The following is a 19,217-nucleotide window of genomic DNA, read 5'->3' as shown; positions in this document are numbered from 1 at the left end:
ATCTTTGAATTTAAAAAAATTTAATTAAGCAGGTTTTTCTTGAGAAGTCACTGTTTAATGAATTTTGCATTACATTCCGTAAATTCCAAATATTTGTTTTTTTTGTATTTTTTTTTTAATAAAAAATAAATTTGTTTTTTTTTAGTATTATTTACTTATACAAAATTAGACAATATACAGACAATATACAGAAGAATATACAAACTTAGACAAAATATTTTTTGAGCTACAAAATGAATTTGGTGGAGTATAATTAGTTTTTTATTAACGTTTATTGGGACGCGATTTCGCGCTTTCTGCAGTTTATGCGAAATTTCCAAAAATGTGCGGAGGACGCTAATTCGCGTCTAACAAAAAGTAAGTAAAATGACCACCTGCAGCAGATTTTCAACATATTTTTTTCACATATCTCATAAATCATATTTGAATATACCAAAAAAATACTTCCACACAGGGCTACACTACTATAAGATTACCATAATAGTGAAAGGGCTAGGGTGTTGAGAGTGCAGCATATGAAGGGATGTTCGAGATGTTTTCTGGATATGAAGAGAGGGACACTGTATACGCAGCAGATACAAGTGTCTTGCTTTTCTTCCAGTGATCTTGTCCTGTATTATAAGGTGTAGAAAGTTATACTTTTCTGGATGTCTCAACAAATGATCGAAACTTTGTACCTTTGGAATTTTTGTTGTTTTCGATTTTTCTGTGTTTTTTTTTCATTAGGTGTTAAACTATCTCACTCATTATTTATTCCATCCAATTTATCCATACTGCAATATGGAAGATATGTAGTAGCATATTAATCGGATTTAAAGGTTAAAAGTAATATTAATGAGAATTCTTATTGCTTTGTTTGTTCTCCCATATTAGTTTGCTCTCTCATACATAAAAACTATTCATGAAGATTATAACAAAACGGCTTGTAAGGGGAGGAGTTTTGTCCTCCTTGTTGTGGTGCCTGGTGGTTGATATCCTTCTTGAGCGACAGCCAGAACAAGGTATATATGCGCAAGCCTACGCCGATGACATATTTATACTAGTTGAGGGACTCTTCTCGGGAACGTTCCACGAGGTCAGCCAGGTAAGCCTCGGGCTCGTTGACGAATAGCAGTTGAGTGCCGGTAGCAGGCACTCGGGGTTAATTTTACGAAGACTACTGTGGTTCTGTTTACTCGATAAAGGGCCATCTGACCTACAAGGGAGCTTACCTTCTATGGTAAAACTGTATCGGTTTCCAAGTCAGTGAAGTACTTAGGAGTGATCCTGATTCTAAACGTTCATGGAAAGAACATCTCGATGCCAAGGTTAGCAAGGCCACGGTAATTTTCTGAGCCTACTGAAGAGCTTTCAAAGTAAAATGAGGTCTACAGCCAAAAATTTTATATTGGATGTATCAATCCATAATAAGGCCTATCCTGACTTATGCGGCTATTGTGTGGTGGCCCCAGGCTAGACTGGCTTCAGCTAATGCCCAGCTTACTCACCTCCAGCGGTTGGCATGCGTTGGCATCTCAGAAGCCATGAGGAGACAGCATGAGGAGACAACTTACAGTAGCTCTTGAGGCTTTCCTGGATTTACCTTCTCTACATCTTATTGCAGAGCACGAAGCCATGATGGCAGCCTATCATCTTAACTGTTGTGTATACTGGTTGGTTAGGAATTAATGGTAGGGTGTATCATCTGGAGACAGGCCTTCGATTGTTGTCCTGTGCTCTCTATGATACAGGAGCACACAGCCCCCCAATTTGAGTTCTCATCCTCGTTCTTGGTTCAATTTCCTGACCGGGTTTAGTGGAACGAACGAGAGCCAGCACTGATCTGTCAAAGCGGGCTCACATGGTTTATTTTGATTAAATTTTGGTATCTTTCAGTAATTAATATATAATCGATCTGATTGCATATGATCTTATCTTTATTTCTAGCAAGGTATTCCTTGCTAATGTAAAATTAATTAAAACACCCACGAGATCACATCAAAATAATTATTAAATAGTTTCTTTAACAATTAAGGCTGTCTAATTTTAAAAAATGGTTACTAATTGCTACATACTTAAAAATGGAAATACATTGTCCACCATGTAAATTTCCTGAACGTAATCTTGGCTAGAGAGAAGAAATAAAAATTTTAGAAATCCTGTATATGAGAATTCTTTCCAGCTTATTTCTCAGTACAATAGTTGTTCATAACTTTATTTTCTTTTTTAGATTTAAACATCCTCGACAATGCAAGGAATACTCCTTTACATGTAGCTGTAGAACATGAGGCTTTGGATGCTGTTGACTTTCTGTTAGACAAGTAAGTAATTATCCTTAAATGTAGGTAGATAGTGGTCTAAGAGGATAAATGTCCATCTCACAAAATTTGAAGTCTCTTTCTTTTGAATTTATTTTATTTATTTATGGCTGACAATATTATAAAATATAGGAAACTGGTATTGTGATGGGTAGACAATATAACACACCAAACTCAGTAAAACACAAGTTAAATTTAAATAAAAATATCATCATCATCAGTTGGTGCTACAGCCCTTCGTGAGCCCTGGCCTACCTCAAAACATTCTTCCATCCTTTCCTGTCGAGTGTCTGTTTTCTCCATCTCCTTCCTCCAATCTGCCTTAAATCGTCCTACACATCGTCCAGATTTCTGAGTTTAATGGGTCCCTTCTACGGCCTATTTAGCATGGTTACTTTAGCAGGAGTAAATAAAAATATATTTAAAAAACTTATACAGAAGTAAAACAATTCACATTTGAATTTAGGTATAAAGCATATAATTAGATTTTTTTTTTAAAATGTCGTCAAAATTTATACAGGAGCATAACGTGACGTTTTCGATCTAGATCAGATCATCCTCAGTGCCTTCTTTTGTAATTAAACACTAAAATTGTAGCTGTGACATCAATATATGGTTGTACATTGCTCCAAATTTAAATTCTAATGTGACTCTAGGTCGATGACATTGGATAAAAATTTAATACTTAAAGAGCAACATGTTTCTTTGCTCGACTTGAACACGTGGTTCTTGTCAGTTAAAACGACACAGACCAACTGGCTGAGGTGACAGGAAATATAATTCAAGAAGACAGCATTAACATGACGAGGTATGGGTATGTTCAGAGACTAATGTAATTTTTAAAATTATAAAATTTTTTGTAATAATATCTAATATCTTATTAATGAAAAACTTTAGTTAGAATTAAATTCATTTAAATGATAATATTTATTGTCTGTGAAACAAGCATCCATAGTAAAGAACAAAAAAGGTAAAATAATTACAGATTTAAATTAAAAACTGGCAAGATGGACAGAATACATTGAAGAACTTTTTGCAGACGAAAGACCAGAAATAGCAGTGGCAGAACCTACAGACGACACAACAGGGCCTGAAATCCTAAAAAGCGAGGTAGAACATGCCATAAGGAACACAAAAGGGGGTAAAGCTGCAGAACCAGATGAAATTCCTGTAGAATTGTTGAAACTAATAGACGCCGACGAACTTGAAATAATGGTGAACCTCTTTAACACAATTTATAGAACAGGCATCATACCAAAGAAATGGCTCTCCTCTACTTTTGTCACAATCCCGAAGACGAATAACGCCAGAGAGTGTTCAGACCACAGAACTGTAGCATTGATGAGCCACACACTAAAAGTATTTTTAAAAATAATTCACAAAAGAATATTTAATAAATTAGAAGAGGACATAAGCGCCACACAGTTTGGATTCAGAGGTGGACTGGGAACACGTGAAGCTTTGTTTGGTCTGAGTGTGTTAATGCAAAAATGTTTGGATGTAAACCAAGACCTCTACGTAGGTTTCATATATTTTGAGAAGGCCTTTGATAAAGTCAGACACCAAAAGCTGTATGAAATCCTAAGAAGCAAGAACATCGACAGTCGCGACATTAACATTATATCCAGGTTGTACTGGAAACAAACAGCAAAAATCAAAGTTGATAATGAGTTAACCAAAGAAATTGAGATTCGTCGAGGTGTGCGTCAGGGTTGTGTGCTTTCTCCACTATTATTCAATATATATAGCGAAACGATATGTCAGGAAGCGCTCCTAGAGCAAAACATTAGTATGAACATTAACGGAGAGTTAATTAACAATATACGATACGCTGATGACACGCTAATAGTAACAGATAACCTAGCAAATTTACAGTTTTTGATGAAAAACATAAACACCCATACCAAAAAATATGGTCTAAAACTGAATATCAAAAAGACTAAATTCATGATTGTAACAAAGAAGCTATACACCAATGTGAATTTAACCATAAATAATCAGCCAGTTGAAAGAGTTACGTCCTACAAATATTTAGGGGTTTGCTTCACTAATACTAATGACCAGACAAGAGAAATCAAGAGGCGAATAGAGATAGCAAGACAATCGTTTGTCAAAATGAAAAAGTTCCTGTGCAGCCGGGACATAAATATAAACTTAAGAACGAGAATGTTAAGGTGCTATTATTTTCTCCGTTCTGCTGTACGGCATGGAAGCCTAGACACTGAAAAAGATAAACATCAAAAACATTGAGGCATTCGAGATGTGGTGTTACAGGAGAATGTGGAAAATACCATAGACAAAAAGAGTAACAAATCAAGATGTTCTGCTAAAGATGGGGAAGGAATTCGAAGTCATAAAAAGCATACAAACGAAAAAACTGGAATATCTGGGCCACATAATGAGAGGAGAAAAGTAGTCTCTGCTTAGACTCATAATTAAAGGAAAAATCTCGGGAAAGAGAAATGTGGTACGTAGGAGGATTTCCTAGTTGAGAAATTTAAGGGAGTGGTATGGGTGCAGTTCAATACAGTTGTTCAGACCTGCAGCCAACAAAGTGAAGATTGCTGTGATGGTAGCCAACCTCCGATAGCAGGCAGTACTGCAAGAAGAAGAAGATTTATTGTCTTAAATCTGCAAATCTCTATTATTGAAAAAACAATTAAGTTATTAAATTAGTGGAAATAATGTTTGAGGTTGAATCTATGACATCATAAGTATTATGAAAATTGATTAAGGTAGAAAATGAACGGAAGTGATGTAGTACTGTACACATAATAGTGTAAGAAATGGTATAGAAAGTAGTATATACTAAAAGATTAGGCTGAAATCCAGTGATATTGAAGTTAATACATTTTGATTGGGTAATGGTGGTTGATAACAGAATATGATATTCTAACTATTATTATATTGTAGTTGTGTTAGTATAAATATTAGATTATAGTGAAGTATGTTAAAATGAATATAAATGAAGCTGAGAAAAATGAATAAAATTTAAAAAAAAAGAGGAAATGTAAAATGTTGGTTAAATACCATAAGAAATTGAATAATATGTTGTTATGAACGGCATGAACAAAGTTAGGTAATTAAAATATATAAATGGAAAACCAGACAAAATGATATGTATATGAATATGTATTTGAGAAAGAATGAAATAATAGAGACTATGTGTTAAGTTAACTGTGAAGCGATTAGATTGACTGCTTATCTGAGTTGGTTAAGTGAAATGTGTAGTATAGGTGATAATGGAGTCAACAGACTGAAACTATCGAATGGATGGGTGAAAATAAATGATGAAGTTTAATTTTAATGATGAAGTTTAAGTTTAAAGATTAATGTGAAGAATAATGGTGAAGAACGGTTCAAGCAAGACAAGTAAGGTGACCCAAGAAGTAAAAGACATGAGGAAAGAGTATGTGATAAAGTGAGTCGTAAAGAGGCTGGCAGGAGGACGAGAAATAAGAAACTACAATGGGATAAGGTGGTGAAAGAGGAATTGACTATGAATACAAGTGTAGAATCGTGATATCTCAGGAACGGTAACTCTTCAGAAACAAATCATAAAAATCATTTTTGTTAAGAATTTTAAGATCTATAACTTCATTTAAAGTTTTTTTTTTGATAAAATTTACTGTTTTCGAGAAAATCCAAAAAACCTCAAATTTTGACCTTTGATCCCGATTAACTTTTGTAGTATACGATCAATTGGGATTTTTAAAACTTTTTTTAACGGTAAAGCCCAACTCTCCACCAATATTTGGCTTTCCGGGAATTTTTGTTATCTGACCACTATTTTTATGTGTAAATTGACCGCAAAACATATAAGATTTACAAATATTAAAGGTAGAAACAGCTAAACTGAACGGTTTCAAAATAGCGTGAGATTTTTTGTAACTTAAAAAGAGTCCCAAAAGAAGTAAAAAACCACCTTCAACTCATTAGAAAGGTAAAGCTATTCCTTGAGAAAGTCATCATCATCGGGCGCGTTGTGCGGGGAGCGTTTTATCGCGTAAAATAATACTAAGGAACAAGTACCAATTTAAGAAATAAAGAACTGGGACTCGGACCGTCAGTCATCCTTTGGCTAGTGGAAACGTTACCGGTTAATAGCTTTGTATTCTTCGACAGATATTTTTCGACGATACCTTTGTTGCTCAAATTATCTGAGCTACAAATACATGGCACAGATTGTTCATATTATGAACAATCGTTTTAAAGGATTTACATTTAAAACAGAGAATCAGCTGAAAAGAGGCGATTCTGAGCAGGTTACTAGCAGTGATCAGAAGATATGTATCACTAAATGGAAAGATAATAAATCCGTTTTAATGGCATCTACTGTTTTTGGCCAAGAACACACACATTTAGTCAAACGATGGGATAAAGCTAATGCTAGTCGTGTAAAGATTCCATGTCCAAACTTAATTAAAATTTACAACGAAAAGATGGGTGGAGTTGAAATCTGCGATCAGATGATGGAATATTATAGAACATTTTTCAAAACTCGCAAATGCACATTGAAGGTAATCCTACATCTATTTGATTTAACTATTGTAACAGTTGGATGGAATACCGTCGCGACTACCGAAGTAACAAATACAAATCAAAAGATATTAAAGATTTATTATATGATCGCATAGAACTAGCAGATTATTTGTTATGTGGAACAAAAAGTCCAAATACAGAAAACGGGGACACAGAAGATGAACATGAAGACCCTAGTCCAAAGAAAATGAGACCGTCACCTTTACCTTGCACTGACAAAAGATATGATGGTTTTAATCACTGGCCTGTCTTGGAAATAAGCCTAAGCCTCCAAAGAAGTGTGGAAGAATAGTTTGTAATTTAAATTTTCCATAGAATAGTCCACTTCCCGTATCTTTTTAATTTTTCTACAAACAGTCTGTTATTTTTAATGATTTTTCCTTTATTTATTGAGAGGCCCAAGATACAAGTCAGTATATCGATTACTGATAAACCAAATGAAATGTTGCAGGATTAAGTCTTACAAGCGTTGTCTTTATCTTCTTTTAATTTATTTGTCCTAAACACGCAACCTAATTATTTAAAGAAGTAAAATAGAAAAAATGTTATATATTCCGCCAAATTCCAAAGTCTAAGGTCAAACAAAAAAGATAAATTAGTTAACTATGTCTTTTAGATAAGAATATTTCAGAGAAATATAATTTAAAAGGATCTATCTCATTATGAAACATAATATGGAGCATTGGACCATTCTCGTTAATATTAATTCGATTGTCTTTTTCGTATCTTAAAAAAAGTGTTTTGCGCATGAAAGTGATTAGAAAAAAGTAAAACAAAAAAGTTGAAGGCAGAAGTATAGGTTGTGGCACTTGGACAAGACGTTTAAAGTTTAATTCTGAAGTCACTGGCGCCAATGTCGGTGAGCGTTGGAGCTGCATTACCGACCGAGTTTAGTCAAAACATGAACCTTAGCCAAGACCGAAACCATTTGTCAACTGAATATCTGGCAGCTGACGTCTAACAGGTGTGTAAGTAAAATTCTTGATATACAGGGCGTAGTTAAAAAGTCTTTTCATTTGCGACATTTTAGGATTTAAGGAATATGATTGTATAGAAAAATAAAAATGGTGTCAGGTGTGACATAACACGTAGGTGTGTCATGTTATACAGGTCGTATTTAGGAAATTCTTTTCATTAACGACAAATTAGGATTTAAAGAATATGCATATATATTGTAGGAGAGCACATTGTAATACAAACTTTTCAATCGTCCTCATCTTAGTCAATCAATCTAGAATATTTACAAAAATAATATAGCAGGCAATACTCTTAACCGAGTATACTATTTGTTTACCTATCCTATTAATAACAATTTAATTTGTATATCTTAGGCAATACCTTTGGGAAAAAAATATGAACTAACCACATATATATATATATATATATATATATATATATATATATATATATATATATATATATGTATATATATTATATATATTATATATATATATATATATATATATATATATATATATTATATATATATTTATATATATCTGGAATCCAGATAGGATCGTGGAATATTAGAAACCTGAATAAACCGGGTGCGCAGAGAAACAAAACAGATAATGAGATCAGAAACAATGAGGGTCTTCCACGCGCTACCTTGCCACCTTGCTGACAGTCTGTGGATGAATGAAAGTAGTGCTTCAGAAGTGATGGCGGCCTCACAGCAGCCATTCTGCTTCCAGATCGCTATATGATAGAGGAGGGTCTGGCTTAGCAGGTAGGCGTTTGACGTAGACTCAGCGACAAGAGGGCATTTTAAAGTACCTCAGGAACTATCGCCGGGAGTACAAATGCAGTATGCGTGTCTATATTCTTTGGTATAAAGAACGAATCCTACACTAAGGTCAGTCAGGCGGAGTCCTGGACTGAGATGTCTATTGAAGTTTCCAAACCTCCCTCAATAAAGACGAAAAAGAGAAGTAATGAGATCAGAGATACAAGAACAAACTATATTTTACAAAGGGATAAATTAACTGGCAGTAAAGATCTGAGAGTGGCGTTTATAGTGGGCATATCAATAAAATGATTTTATACCTTACATGTTGAGATGAAAGGCCCAATAAGAGTGAAAAGCGGAGAAATGACAACAAGAATACGCCATGAATTAAAAAACATAATTAAGGGAAAAGACATAGTTGGATTTACAACAAACTTTGTCAATATAGAAAGATCTATCAATAAAATCAAGAAAACTACCCGATCTACTAGACTTTTGTATCATAAAAGGAATCAGTAAAAATTATTTTCAGGTAGAGTCTTCTCTAAATTTATCCTCGGATCACTCGCCAATCATAACCTCTCTACAATAAAATTATTTTTCAATAATAGGCAAAATACTCTACATAACCATAAAACGAGCTTGGTTGAATTTAGAGAACACTTAGATGCACAAGTCAATCTGCAAATTTCAATAAAAATGCCACAAGAAACAAAAAGTGAAACAAAAGAATTCGCAATAGCTATACGGAAAGCAGTGTGGGCAGCAACCCCAACTATTAATTACATTAAACTAGAAAAAAATATTGACCCTACAGCTAAACAAAATATACTAGAGAAACGGCAGCTATGAAAACAATGGCCGATATCGAAATGCGCAAGCGTTTTGCGGCAAGCAAAACTTTATAGAGTTACCAAAGATCTAACAAAGTTACTAAATCATATCAAAAACAAAGGTATCAAGGATTACTAAGTTCTTTTGCAGCCTCTGAAGATACAGACTATTCACTTTGGTAGGCAACAAAAAAACTTAAAGAACCACAATATTGTTTTCCAATAAGAGACATGCAGGGTTAATGGGCCAGAGATGAAAAATACAAAACCAAAAAAAGCTCCAGGGTTTGTTCTGATAACAGACAAGTTATTGCAAGAATGTACAATAAAAAGTTACAAATATCTGCAGCGCATTTTCAACGCCATCATCAGATTAGGCTACTTTCCGAGTCAATGGAAAATTTCACAGATTATCCTGACACCAAAACCTGGAAGAATATCAGAAGACCTAAAATCCTATAGACCTATCATTTTGTTGCCGATTCTATCAGAGGTATTCGAAAAGCTTTTATTGATAAGATTGATTCCAATCTTAGAAAAAACTAAACTTATACCGAACCACCAATTTGGCTTCAGGCTTAGGCATGGGAGAATCGAGTAGGTGCATAGAATAGTAAAAAATATCTCTTACGCGCTGGAAAGTAAATCCTACCTCTCAGCAGCCTTTCTAGACGTCAGTCAAGCCTTCGATAAGGTTTGGCATGAAGTCCTACTTTATGGGATAAAGAAACAATTGCCATATCCTTTCTTTCCACTTCTAAAATCCTACCTATCAGATATATACTTCCTGCTGAAGCAGCACGATAAATAAACTCAGCTTTACCCTATCAAAGCAGCTGTTCCACAAAGAAGCGTACTAGGACCTATTTACAGACGACACCGCAATACTGACCATAGACTCTAATCCCACAAAAGCATCAGAGAATTCACAAGAAAACCTAAATAAAGTAGAAACTTAGCTAAAAAATGGACCACATATATAACCTTTACAACGAAACGAGGTGAATACCCTCCGGTCACACTCAATGGCAAGCAATTAAATAAGGCAAACGACACAAAATGCTTAGGTCTCCATCTTGAAAAATATCTAACCTGGCAGAAGCACATGTTTACCAAAAGAAAACAACTGGGCATTAAATTTAGACATATGGACTGGTTGATTGGTCGAAACTCTAAACAAACATTGGATAACAAACTGCCTATATACAAGGCGATTCTCAAGCCCAGATAAACATATGATATTCAGCTATATGGCACCGCTAGCAATTCTAATCTTGCAATCCTCCAATGCTTCCAAAATAAAGTATTAAGTTCATAGTAAATGGTCCATAGTATGTTACATCCTCCTCTATAGAAAAAGATCTGGAAGTGCCTCCGGTAAAAGAAGTTGTAACAAGTTACAATGTCAAATATGGTAAACGGATAAAAGTGCATCCCAATGTACTCGCGCAGCGGTTATTCGATGACAATAATGAAGTGCGTAGGTTGAAACGTTTTAAACCAAATAATTCATACTTTTTAATTAATCTATTCAGAATAAATTAGTCACATTTGAAGTTGCTAAATAAATAAAAGAAACTCTTAATTGGAGTTAATAAAAAAAATATGAAATTATAACTTAAACTCAAGTTCTCTAAAACTATTGAGCTAAATAAATACATATATAAAGTGATACTGCACTTTTGTACTGTACAAACTTGTTTTAATTATATATTTGTATTCAATATTTTGCTATGTAAGTCAAAGTTCAAGTGAATAGTCAATTATATTTACAATTGGTTGATAGTATATGATTCAAGGGTATTTACATATCTTTAACCAATATGGCTTTACTGAAATCCAAGCTAATGATGTATAATCTAATTTTATGAATTTACGTTGTGATTTAATCAGTTTTGGATAAATAACTCTGCCAATTTATTGGAGCATAGTATTTATTGATGTAATATTACAAAATTGTTTCTTTTTCAGGGGCGTGAAGACAGACATCTTAAATGAGAAAAATCAGGCGGCGATTCACTTGGTAACTGAGCTTAATAAGGTAGCAGTGTTGGAAGTAATGAGCCGTCATAAAAACAGAATTGACATACAGCAGGGTGGTGAACACGGACGATCAGCACTCCATATTGCCGCTATCTACGACCACGAAGAATGCGCAAGAATATTGGTAAGGATAAAAATTTACTTATTACTTTAAAAAAATCCACTATATACAGGATGCGGCAGATAAACGGCCAATTAGAAATATATCTCGAGAATTAAGGTAACTGAATCATGAACATTGGAATGGAGGGGTTTTAAAGTGTGTCCTATTTAATGAAAATATTTTTATTTATTTGCTACTTCCGGTTATACCGGAAGTTGCTTATAACCTTTTAATGGTACACCCTTTATATTTTTTAATTTTAGAAATATTAACGTTATTTTTTGTTTAAAGTTCTCTATACCTATTGTGAATCGTTTTTGAGTTATAATGGCTTTTATATGAAAATTATCTACAGCCTATTACCAGTTATGTCCAAAATCCCAGAGAAAGTCATTGCAAGTAGACTGATTATTAAAATACAGAACAACAATAATATATATATATATATATATATATATATATATATATATATATATATATATATATATATATATATATATATATATATGTAATCGAACACCTCTCTACCCAACTGAACAAGTGGATGTGGTGGTAGAAAAGATATAATCAGCCTTCCATAAAAGAGCTTTTAAAATGCCATTTTCCTGGATGTAAGTCAAGCATTTGACAAGATCTGGCATCCGGGATTACTATTCAAACTGAAGAAAGCAATATCTTAACCGCTATATTTTACACGATACTAAAATCATACTTCGAAGAAAGAAAATTTCAAGCTAAAAAGAAAGTGTGTCTAACCTCCACAACATAAATTCAGGGGTGTCTTGAGAACAATTCTCTACACAAACTTTAAAGCTGATTTTCCAGCTAGAGAAGAATTCACAATCGCAAAATTCACAGTTGACACTGCAATTCTGGTCAAAAACCCAGATTCCATACAAGCAGCTGAAATATTACAACAAAACCATATATTTAATTGAAATATGGGCTAAGAAATGGACGATAAAGATCAATGAAACAAAATCAGTTAACGTGTTATTTACTAAATACCACAAAGAAACACCAAATCTCCTAATGCATAACAAAAATAGTCCCAAAAATGTTACTGTAAAATATCTTGACAAGAGCTAACACGGAAAATACACATCTGTATGAATAGGAAGCAATTAGGAATAAAATTAATGCTTCTGGTTACTCGGTCGTACATCTACCGTATTATTATCTAACAAAATATTAGTGTATAAAGCAATCATCCGACCCTTTTGGACATACGGGATTGAACTGTGGGGAACTGCAGCAGATACTAGAGCGATTTCAGTCTAAGGTTCTTTGTGCCATCACTGATGCACCGTGGTTCATTCCAATTACAGACATTTATAGGGACTTTAAGATCGAAACAGTGAAGCAGATGATTGTTAAAAGCGGTGATAAATTTTTTAAACGACTGGAAAAACATTCCAACTAGTTAGGAGTAAATTTATTGGAGAACTCCATCCAAACTAAATATATTAAACATGAAGACTACAGGGAAAAAACCAGACATATCAAAATTTCGTAAAACCGAGAAAAACGCATATTTAACTTTAAAACCATAATGTGTCTTACGTTGAAACGTATAAAAAAACTCGGTAGTCAAAATTGCTCCCTAAAAACACATGAACGGCATTGTACTGTTTTTATTCAGAAAAATGTGTTACACTCTTTAAAAATATAGAAAATTCTTATCAACCGCAATTTGTCCATTGAAAGAACCAGCTTAGTCATCTGAAACAGAAAATTGTCAGTTCTTTCAGTAATGAAAATAGGTTTCATTTTAATTGGCATTTCTATTGTGAATGATAGGTAATGATAAATACAGTAAAACCTGTAAATAATGGTCACTAAAAATGACAGAACTATTGACCGATATAAAAAGGTAGCCGCTAATACCAAATTTTGTAGTTCACAAATTTTGGTTTGAGAAACTTTGGAACTGGCAGGCTAGTACAAGTGGCCGGTTTTGACAGGTGGCCGTTAACACAGGTTTTACTGTAACATGGCTCGTTAAAGATGGAACACCAGGGCATACGTCAAAATTTTCCGTTGGTGGAAGCGTGCTCCGGGCGTCGTTGACCAGTCTTAATCGCAAAAGTAGATCGACGCCGACGTTAAATAAAGAAACAAAAGGAAAGAATAATTATAATAATAATAATTTACCTGTTACTAGTGATTATAAGGTAAGACGGGGAAAATTCCACAGCTGCAGGACCACAGAATCTCATAAGGCTCATTAAATCGCTGTGCTTGGCTTTTGAAATTGCGAAGGGTCCTGAAACATCATGCAGGGAATAATATTATAATTTCTTGTGATACCTTATACCTTACCTGAGTAGAGTGGTAATGGTAATTCAAGTTCTCTATTCTTAAACTCCGTAGTTGTTGAGGACATTCATTACTTCAAGATGCTTGACAAGAATGGTCCATTGTAAGAAGATCGATGATTTATGAGTCGACTGTGCTCTGATGTGGCAACATCATCATATAACGGGGGTCCTACGGCGATTGCCGCTTCCCGCATTTCAGCCTCCATCTTTTCCTATCTCTCCAATCTCCCTCTTCTAAGCCTCTAGATTGCATTGTTTTTGTAATTTCTCTTCTCCAGGAATTTGGTGGTCTTTCCCTTTTCCTTCTTTCTGGCGGAACATACATTAAGGCTTTCTTTGGCCACCGTTCCTCCTTCATTCTCATCACGTGACCATACCATTGTAATTGCCTTCCTTGTATTCTATCTGAAAGAGTATCTCTAATTCCTGTACGGTTTCGTATTTCCTCATTCCTGATTCTTTCCATTCTCGATACTCGACATGACCTTCTAAGATAATCCATTTCCACAACGTCTACTTTATCTCGTTCATTCTTTGTCATCGTCCAACATTCAGCACCATATGTGGTAATTGGTTCTACAATTGCTCTGTATACGCGAAGTTTGGTATGCATCTTTATTTTATTAGATCACAATAATGAATTCAGTATTCGGATGCATTTTTTCCCTTGGGTTATTCGGTTTTGTACATCTATCTTAACTCTGTCATCTGCTGATATGATGCTTCCTAGATATTTATACTGGTTGCAGCCTTTTATAACTGCGTTTTCAAGCCTTAGATCTGTGGTATTTCCTCCAATTTTTAAATATTCTGTTTTGCTTATGTTTACAGTGGCAACAACCTCTTTCAAAACCTTAGTTTTGAAAGTGCATTTTGGAACATACTTCTTGTCTACAAATGATTTCCAGTCCAAAACTATTTTTCGCCTTACTTTCACGATGATGAATGGAGACGGCATTACGCGGGACGCCTTGATCATGTCTTTAAACTCTTTGGGTACTTCAAAAGGCGTTTTTAGATTCCACCGTCCAACATTCTTGTCACACTCTAAGTATGAATGTCCACGGATGGGATATGTAATTTTTATTTCACGAAGCCCATGGATTTTGTTGTTCACAATATAATGTATGAATCGAAATATTGTAAAAAAATTTTTAACTCCTCAACCTCATCATCCAAAAAGTTATTAATAAAATGTAACAAAAACAATACCACCTTATCTAACCTTTTTTGACAATTTCCTCGTGGTAAGAGTAAAAAATTGATTGACCAGACGATAAGACGTGAACATTAAAAGTGTACATTGATAGCTGGCGCTTATAGTACGTGTCGTTCTGCAAGCAGGTAAATTCGTTTTTTTTAATACTATCATGGCCTTGTCGACCCTTGAAACTTCCGATATGATCCCGTATCAATTGTTTTGTGGCATCTGGCAACTTCCTGTATCCGGAACTATGCTTTCCCCTATTATCTATTGGAGCTTCTGTAAGGGATTGTTTGATAAACGTTAGTTTGTTTTTCGTTATTCCATGTAATGAACAAAATGTTTTCAAATAAACCAGGATATCTTATCCTTTAACATGAATGCGATAAGCAAAACTAGCAGTATAAAAATTAGCAGTATTTTCATCTGTGTGTGGTCTCCTTTGCCTTACACGAAGTACTGTGATCAATCCAGCAAGATACGAATTGTGTTTGTTGTGAGAAGGAAGTGCATTGAATGACTGAAGGATTTTCTTTCTTTGTTCTTCACTTACCACATCGAAGCACTTATATCGTGAACAGTGATAAGATTTCCCAGCTTTATGAGTTGATAACTTCCGTTTTTTACTCACTTCTCTTATCCGCCCGGTTTTCTTTTGGCAGCAGCGTTGCAACCTCTTCATGCTCTGAGTGAGAACTCGAAATAGTTCGTTTTAATGATAGTCACTACAAACGGTCAAAAGCACAAACACACGGACCAAATGGTGTGGATAATATGACTGGAGGTAGCGATTCGTATTTGTCAGAAATAGCCCACTACCCCTACTCTCCCTTTTTCCTTTTCAGATTCGATACGTTGATCGCATATTTCCGCGTGTAAGAGAGAAGAAATAACCGTTTAAGAAATGCGAATTTTTCTACCTTCCTGTTTATATTTTTACAAGAAACAACACGAGTCTTGTTGAACATTTGATCATTCAGAAAAATAATGATGTTCGATATTCACAAATGTTTGATCTTACAAAAAAACTATCTTTTATTGAAACACGCTTTATTTAATAATAATGCTTACTTGTTTGTATGTAACAGATTGTATTTTTAAACAATTAAAAAAAATAGAATTATCAGTTAAATATGGGTTAAAGTGGCTCATTTTGGGTGGAGATTTTACTTTTTAGTTCTTATCAGTGGTTCCCAATGGGGGCGGTACCGCCCACCGGTGGGCGTTGAAGAGAGATAAGGGAGCTTTTTGGATCCAAGGAAAATTTGGGGGCGTTGAGGAACAGCTGCCGCTCCCCTAAAGTAACTCATTGCTTTTTTGCTTCTAACAACTTCTAACAATCCGAAAATATAAACGAAATGCACAAAATGCATTTTGGTTATGCACCCTGCAATTTTTTATTTATCACTCAGTCCAACACTGCAACAATTTCGACGTTGCAGTCGAACGTAGAACGTTTCAGTTTGGTTAGTATAATTCCACTTCCAGTAGAACCTTTCTGCTTTAAGTGAATTTTGGCTCCTCCTTCGCGCAGCGGCATGGTCAGGCATAACTTAATCATTCGAGATTGTTTCGCTAAAGCAGGGTGGTGAATTTTCTTCTGTGTGTTATTTGCAGAAAGTTGCAGTGCATTTATTAGAAATATATTTTATTGTAATACATATTTGTCACAAAGGTAAGTATCTACGTGGCATTTATATCACTTACTATAATTCTTTATTATTTTTCCCTATCGTAATTTACGAGGAATTTGTAAAAATGTAATAAATCTAAATTTGTTTCCTTATACATATGTATAGTTATTGTAAAATATTCAAAAAGTACCAACTTGCACAAACTGGATCAAAGTAAAAAGTTAATTAGGACCTACCTACACTGAGAGAAGAATTGGGGAAAAAGTACAAAAAATCTTAATAAAATTTACTATTTATTTATTTTATTTATTTATTTATTAAAACTTTATTTATTAAAACAAACACCACCTAGGTAGTAATTACATGTAAGAGTGCTCATTACTCGGTATAAAAATATACACACAAAAAATACAATATACTACAATATACACACAAGTACAAAATAAAAACACAGAAAGTAAAACACATTAAAAAAAAGACGCAAGTTAATAAAATTTTAAAATTCAGTCCATTACTTATCTATTCATAACATTTTTTAATATCCCTTACACTACAGGTAAAGAGGTCTATATCAGAGATCTTTATTAACTCATTACACTGATATTGCATATAGTTTATTATTGCACAAGAATTATATGGACTACAAGAAAATAGGTCATTACTGTTTACCCCTAGGTTGACCTTTGGCACATGAAACCTAATAAAGTTGATCAAACCACATGTCTTATATTTAACATTGTTAATGACATTATGAATAAACACAACACAATGCATGTTTCTTCTTTGCTCTAATGACTGCAAGCCAAATATTTGAAGCAACTCTTTTGATGGCGTAAGGTGAGTATACACATTGTATTTCTTAAGGTATAAATACCTTAGAAATCTTTTTTGTACCTTTTCTATATGATTAATATGAACTTTGGCCTCAGGAGTCCATACCACTGATGCATATTCCAAGTTTGGTCTGACTAAAGCGTTATATAGTCTAATGGTTGTGTTTATACTAAAGTGTTTGGAATTTCTTATTACAAATCCCAATATTTTGTAGGCTTTATTAACAATATTTATATAGTGTTCATTAAATTTCATGTTAGCCTGTAAGTATATTCCCAGATCTTTACATTTAGTTTTCCTAGATACTACACAATTGTCTATACTGATCATAGACTGCCAAAAATAAACTATTTACTGAATATAAAGTCATTTTTATAATATGTGTACAGTATGGTAATTTTTAATAAGTTGTTTTGTAATTTTTCCTCAAATTCTCCTCTCAGTGTATATTTATTTACTTGTGGCATGTTTTAAATTTCTCGACTACTTGCTTGGATATTCCGCCACTCTGAAATATTGATTTTGCTAACTAAAAAAATATTTAAAATGATCAAAGCGGTGGCTACAGCATATTTATTTTTACAGATATACCTACAGTATGTCCGATCCAAAGAAAAAGTGCAGATAATACAATGTCGAATATTTGAAGTATGGTTTTATTGAGTCGCCTTCTAATAAGGCATTACCAATGTGTTTAATTTGCTAGAGAGTTTTCTCAAATGAAGCCATGAAACCTTCACGATTACAAGAACATTTGACCAAAATACATCTCGACAGAAAAGACAGAAATTTATCATATTTTGAAATGCTCAAAAAACAACATTTCAAACGTCCAACTTTAGCTAGTATCTTTTCAGCAGCATTAAAGCAAGACGATGATGGGCTACATGCTTCTTATAACATTTCCTTACTTATAGCTAAATCAGGAAAACCCCATACTATTGGCGAAGAATTAATACTGCCAGCTGTAAGTGAAGTTTTGCGGACTGTACTGCACCAGCAGGCATCTGATATTATTAAAAAAATTCCATTAAGCAATAATACGGTACACAGACGAATTGACGAAATGTCTGAGGATGTGGAGCGTTCTCTAACTTATTATTTAAAGACTACTGAGTTTTCTTTACAGCTTGATGAATCAACTCTGCCAAACAATGAGTCTTTACTTCTTGCGTACGTTCGCTTCATAAAAAGTGAAAAAATCTGTCAAGAACACTGGCAACAGATACTAAAGGCAAATCGACATTTTATGTTCTGGAACACTATTTTACAGATAAAGGTATACCTCTGGAAAATGTCATAACTGTAGCTACAGATGGTGCTCCGGCAATGGTTGGACGACACCGCGGACTGATAGCATATTTGAAAAAAGCGGTACCAAATATACTCGCCGTGCATTGTGTAATTCACAGACAGCATTTAGTTACAAAAAATCTTAGTGATCGCCTTCATTGTTCACTACAATATGTAATTACTGCAGTTAACAAGATCAGAAGCAGTGCTCTCAATGATAGATTGTTTAGAAAACTGTGTGATGAAAACGACGAGAATTTTAATCGTTTATTGTTGCACGCAGAAGTTCGATGGCTTTCGAAGGGTATCTGTCTAAAAAGATTTTATGATCTCTTTGACTCAGTTTTAGAGTTTTTTGAAAGCAAAGATGATTCTTTGAGAGAC

The 19,217-nt window shown here is 34.1% G+C and overlaps 1 protein-coding gene across 2 annotated transcripts in view; it reads left to right on the top strand.

Annotated features, from left to right (window-relative positions):
- TrpA1 (Transient receptor potential cation channel A1) overlaps window positions 1–19,217 on the top strand; it is a 299,380-nt gene that overhangs the window by 214,992 nt on the left and 65,171 nt on the right. For both annotated transcript variants that reach the window (XM_072544022.1, XM_072544021.1), the window contains exons 5-6: window positions 2,210–2,300; window positions 11,373–11,568. In XM_072544022.1, coding sequence (XP_072400123.1) covers window positions 2,210–2,300; window positions 11,373–11,568 — 287 coding nt within the window. The remainder of the gene's footprint in view (window positions 1–2,209; window positions 2,301–11,372; window positions 11,569–19,217) is intronic.

Source organism: Diabrotica undecimpunctata, chromosome 9, assembly GCF_040954645.1.
Source record: "Diabrotica undecimpunctata isolate CICGRU chromosome 9, icDiaUnde3, whole genome shotgun sequence".
In the NCBI taxonomy this organism is placed as follows: domain Eukaryota; kingdom Metazoa; phylum Arthropoda; class Insecta; order Coleoptera; family Chrysomelidae; genus Diabrotica; species Diabrotica undecimpunctata.
Note: the sequence above shows the minus strand (reverse complement) of the source record. Positions and strands in the feature narration are given on the sequence as shown.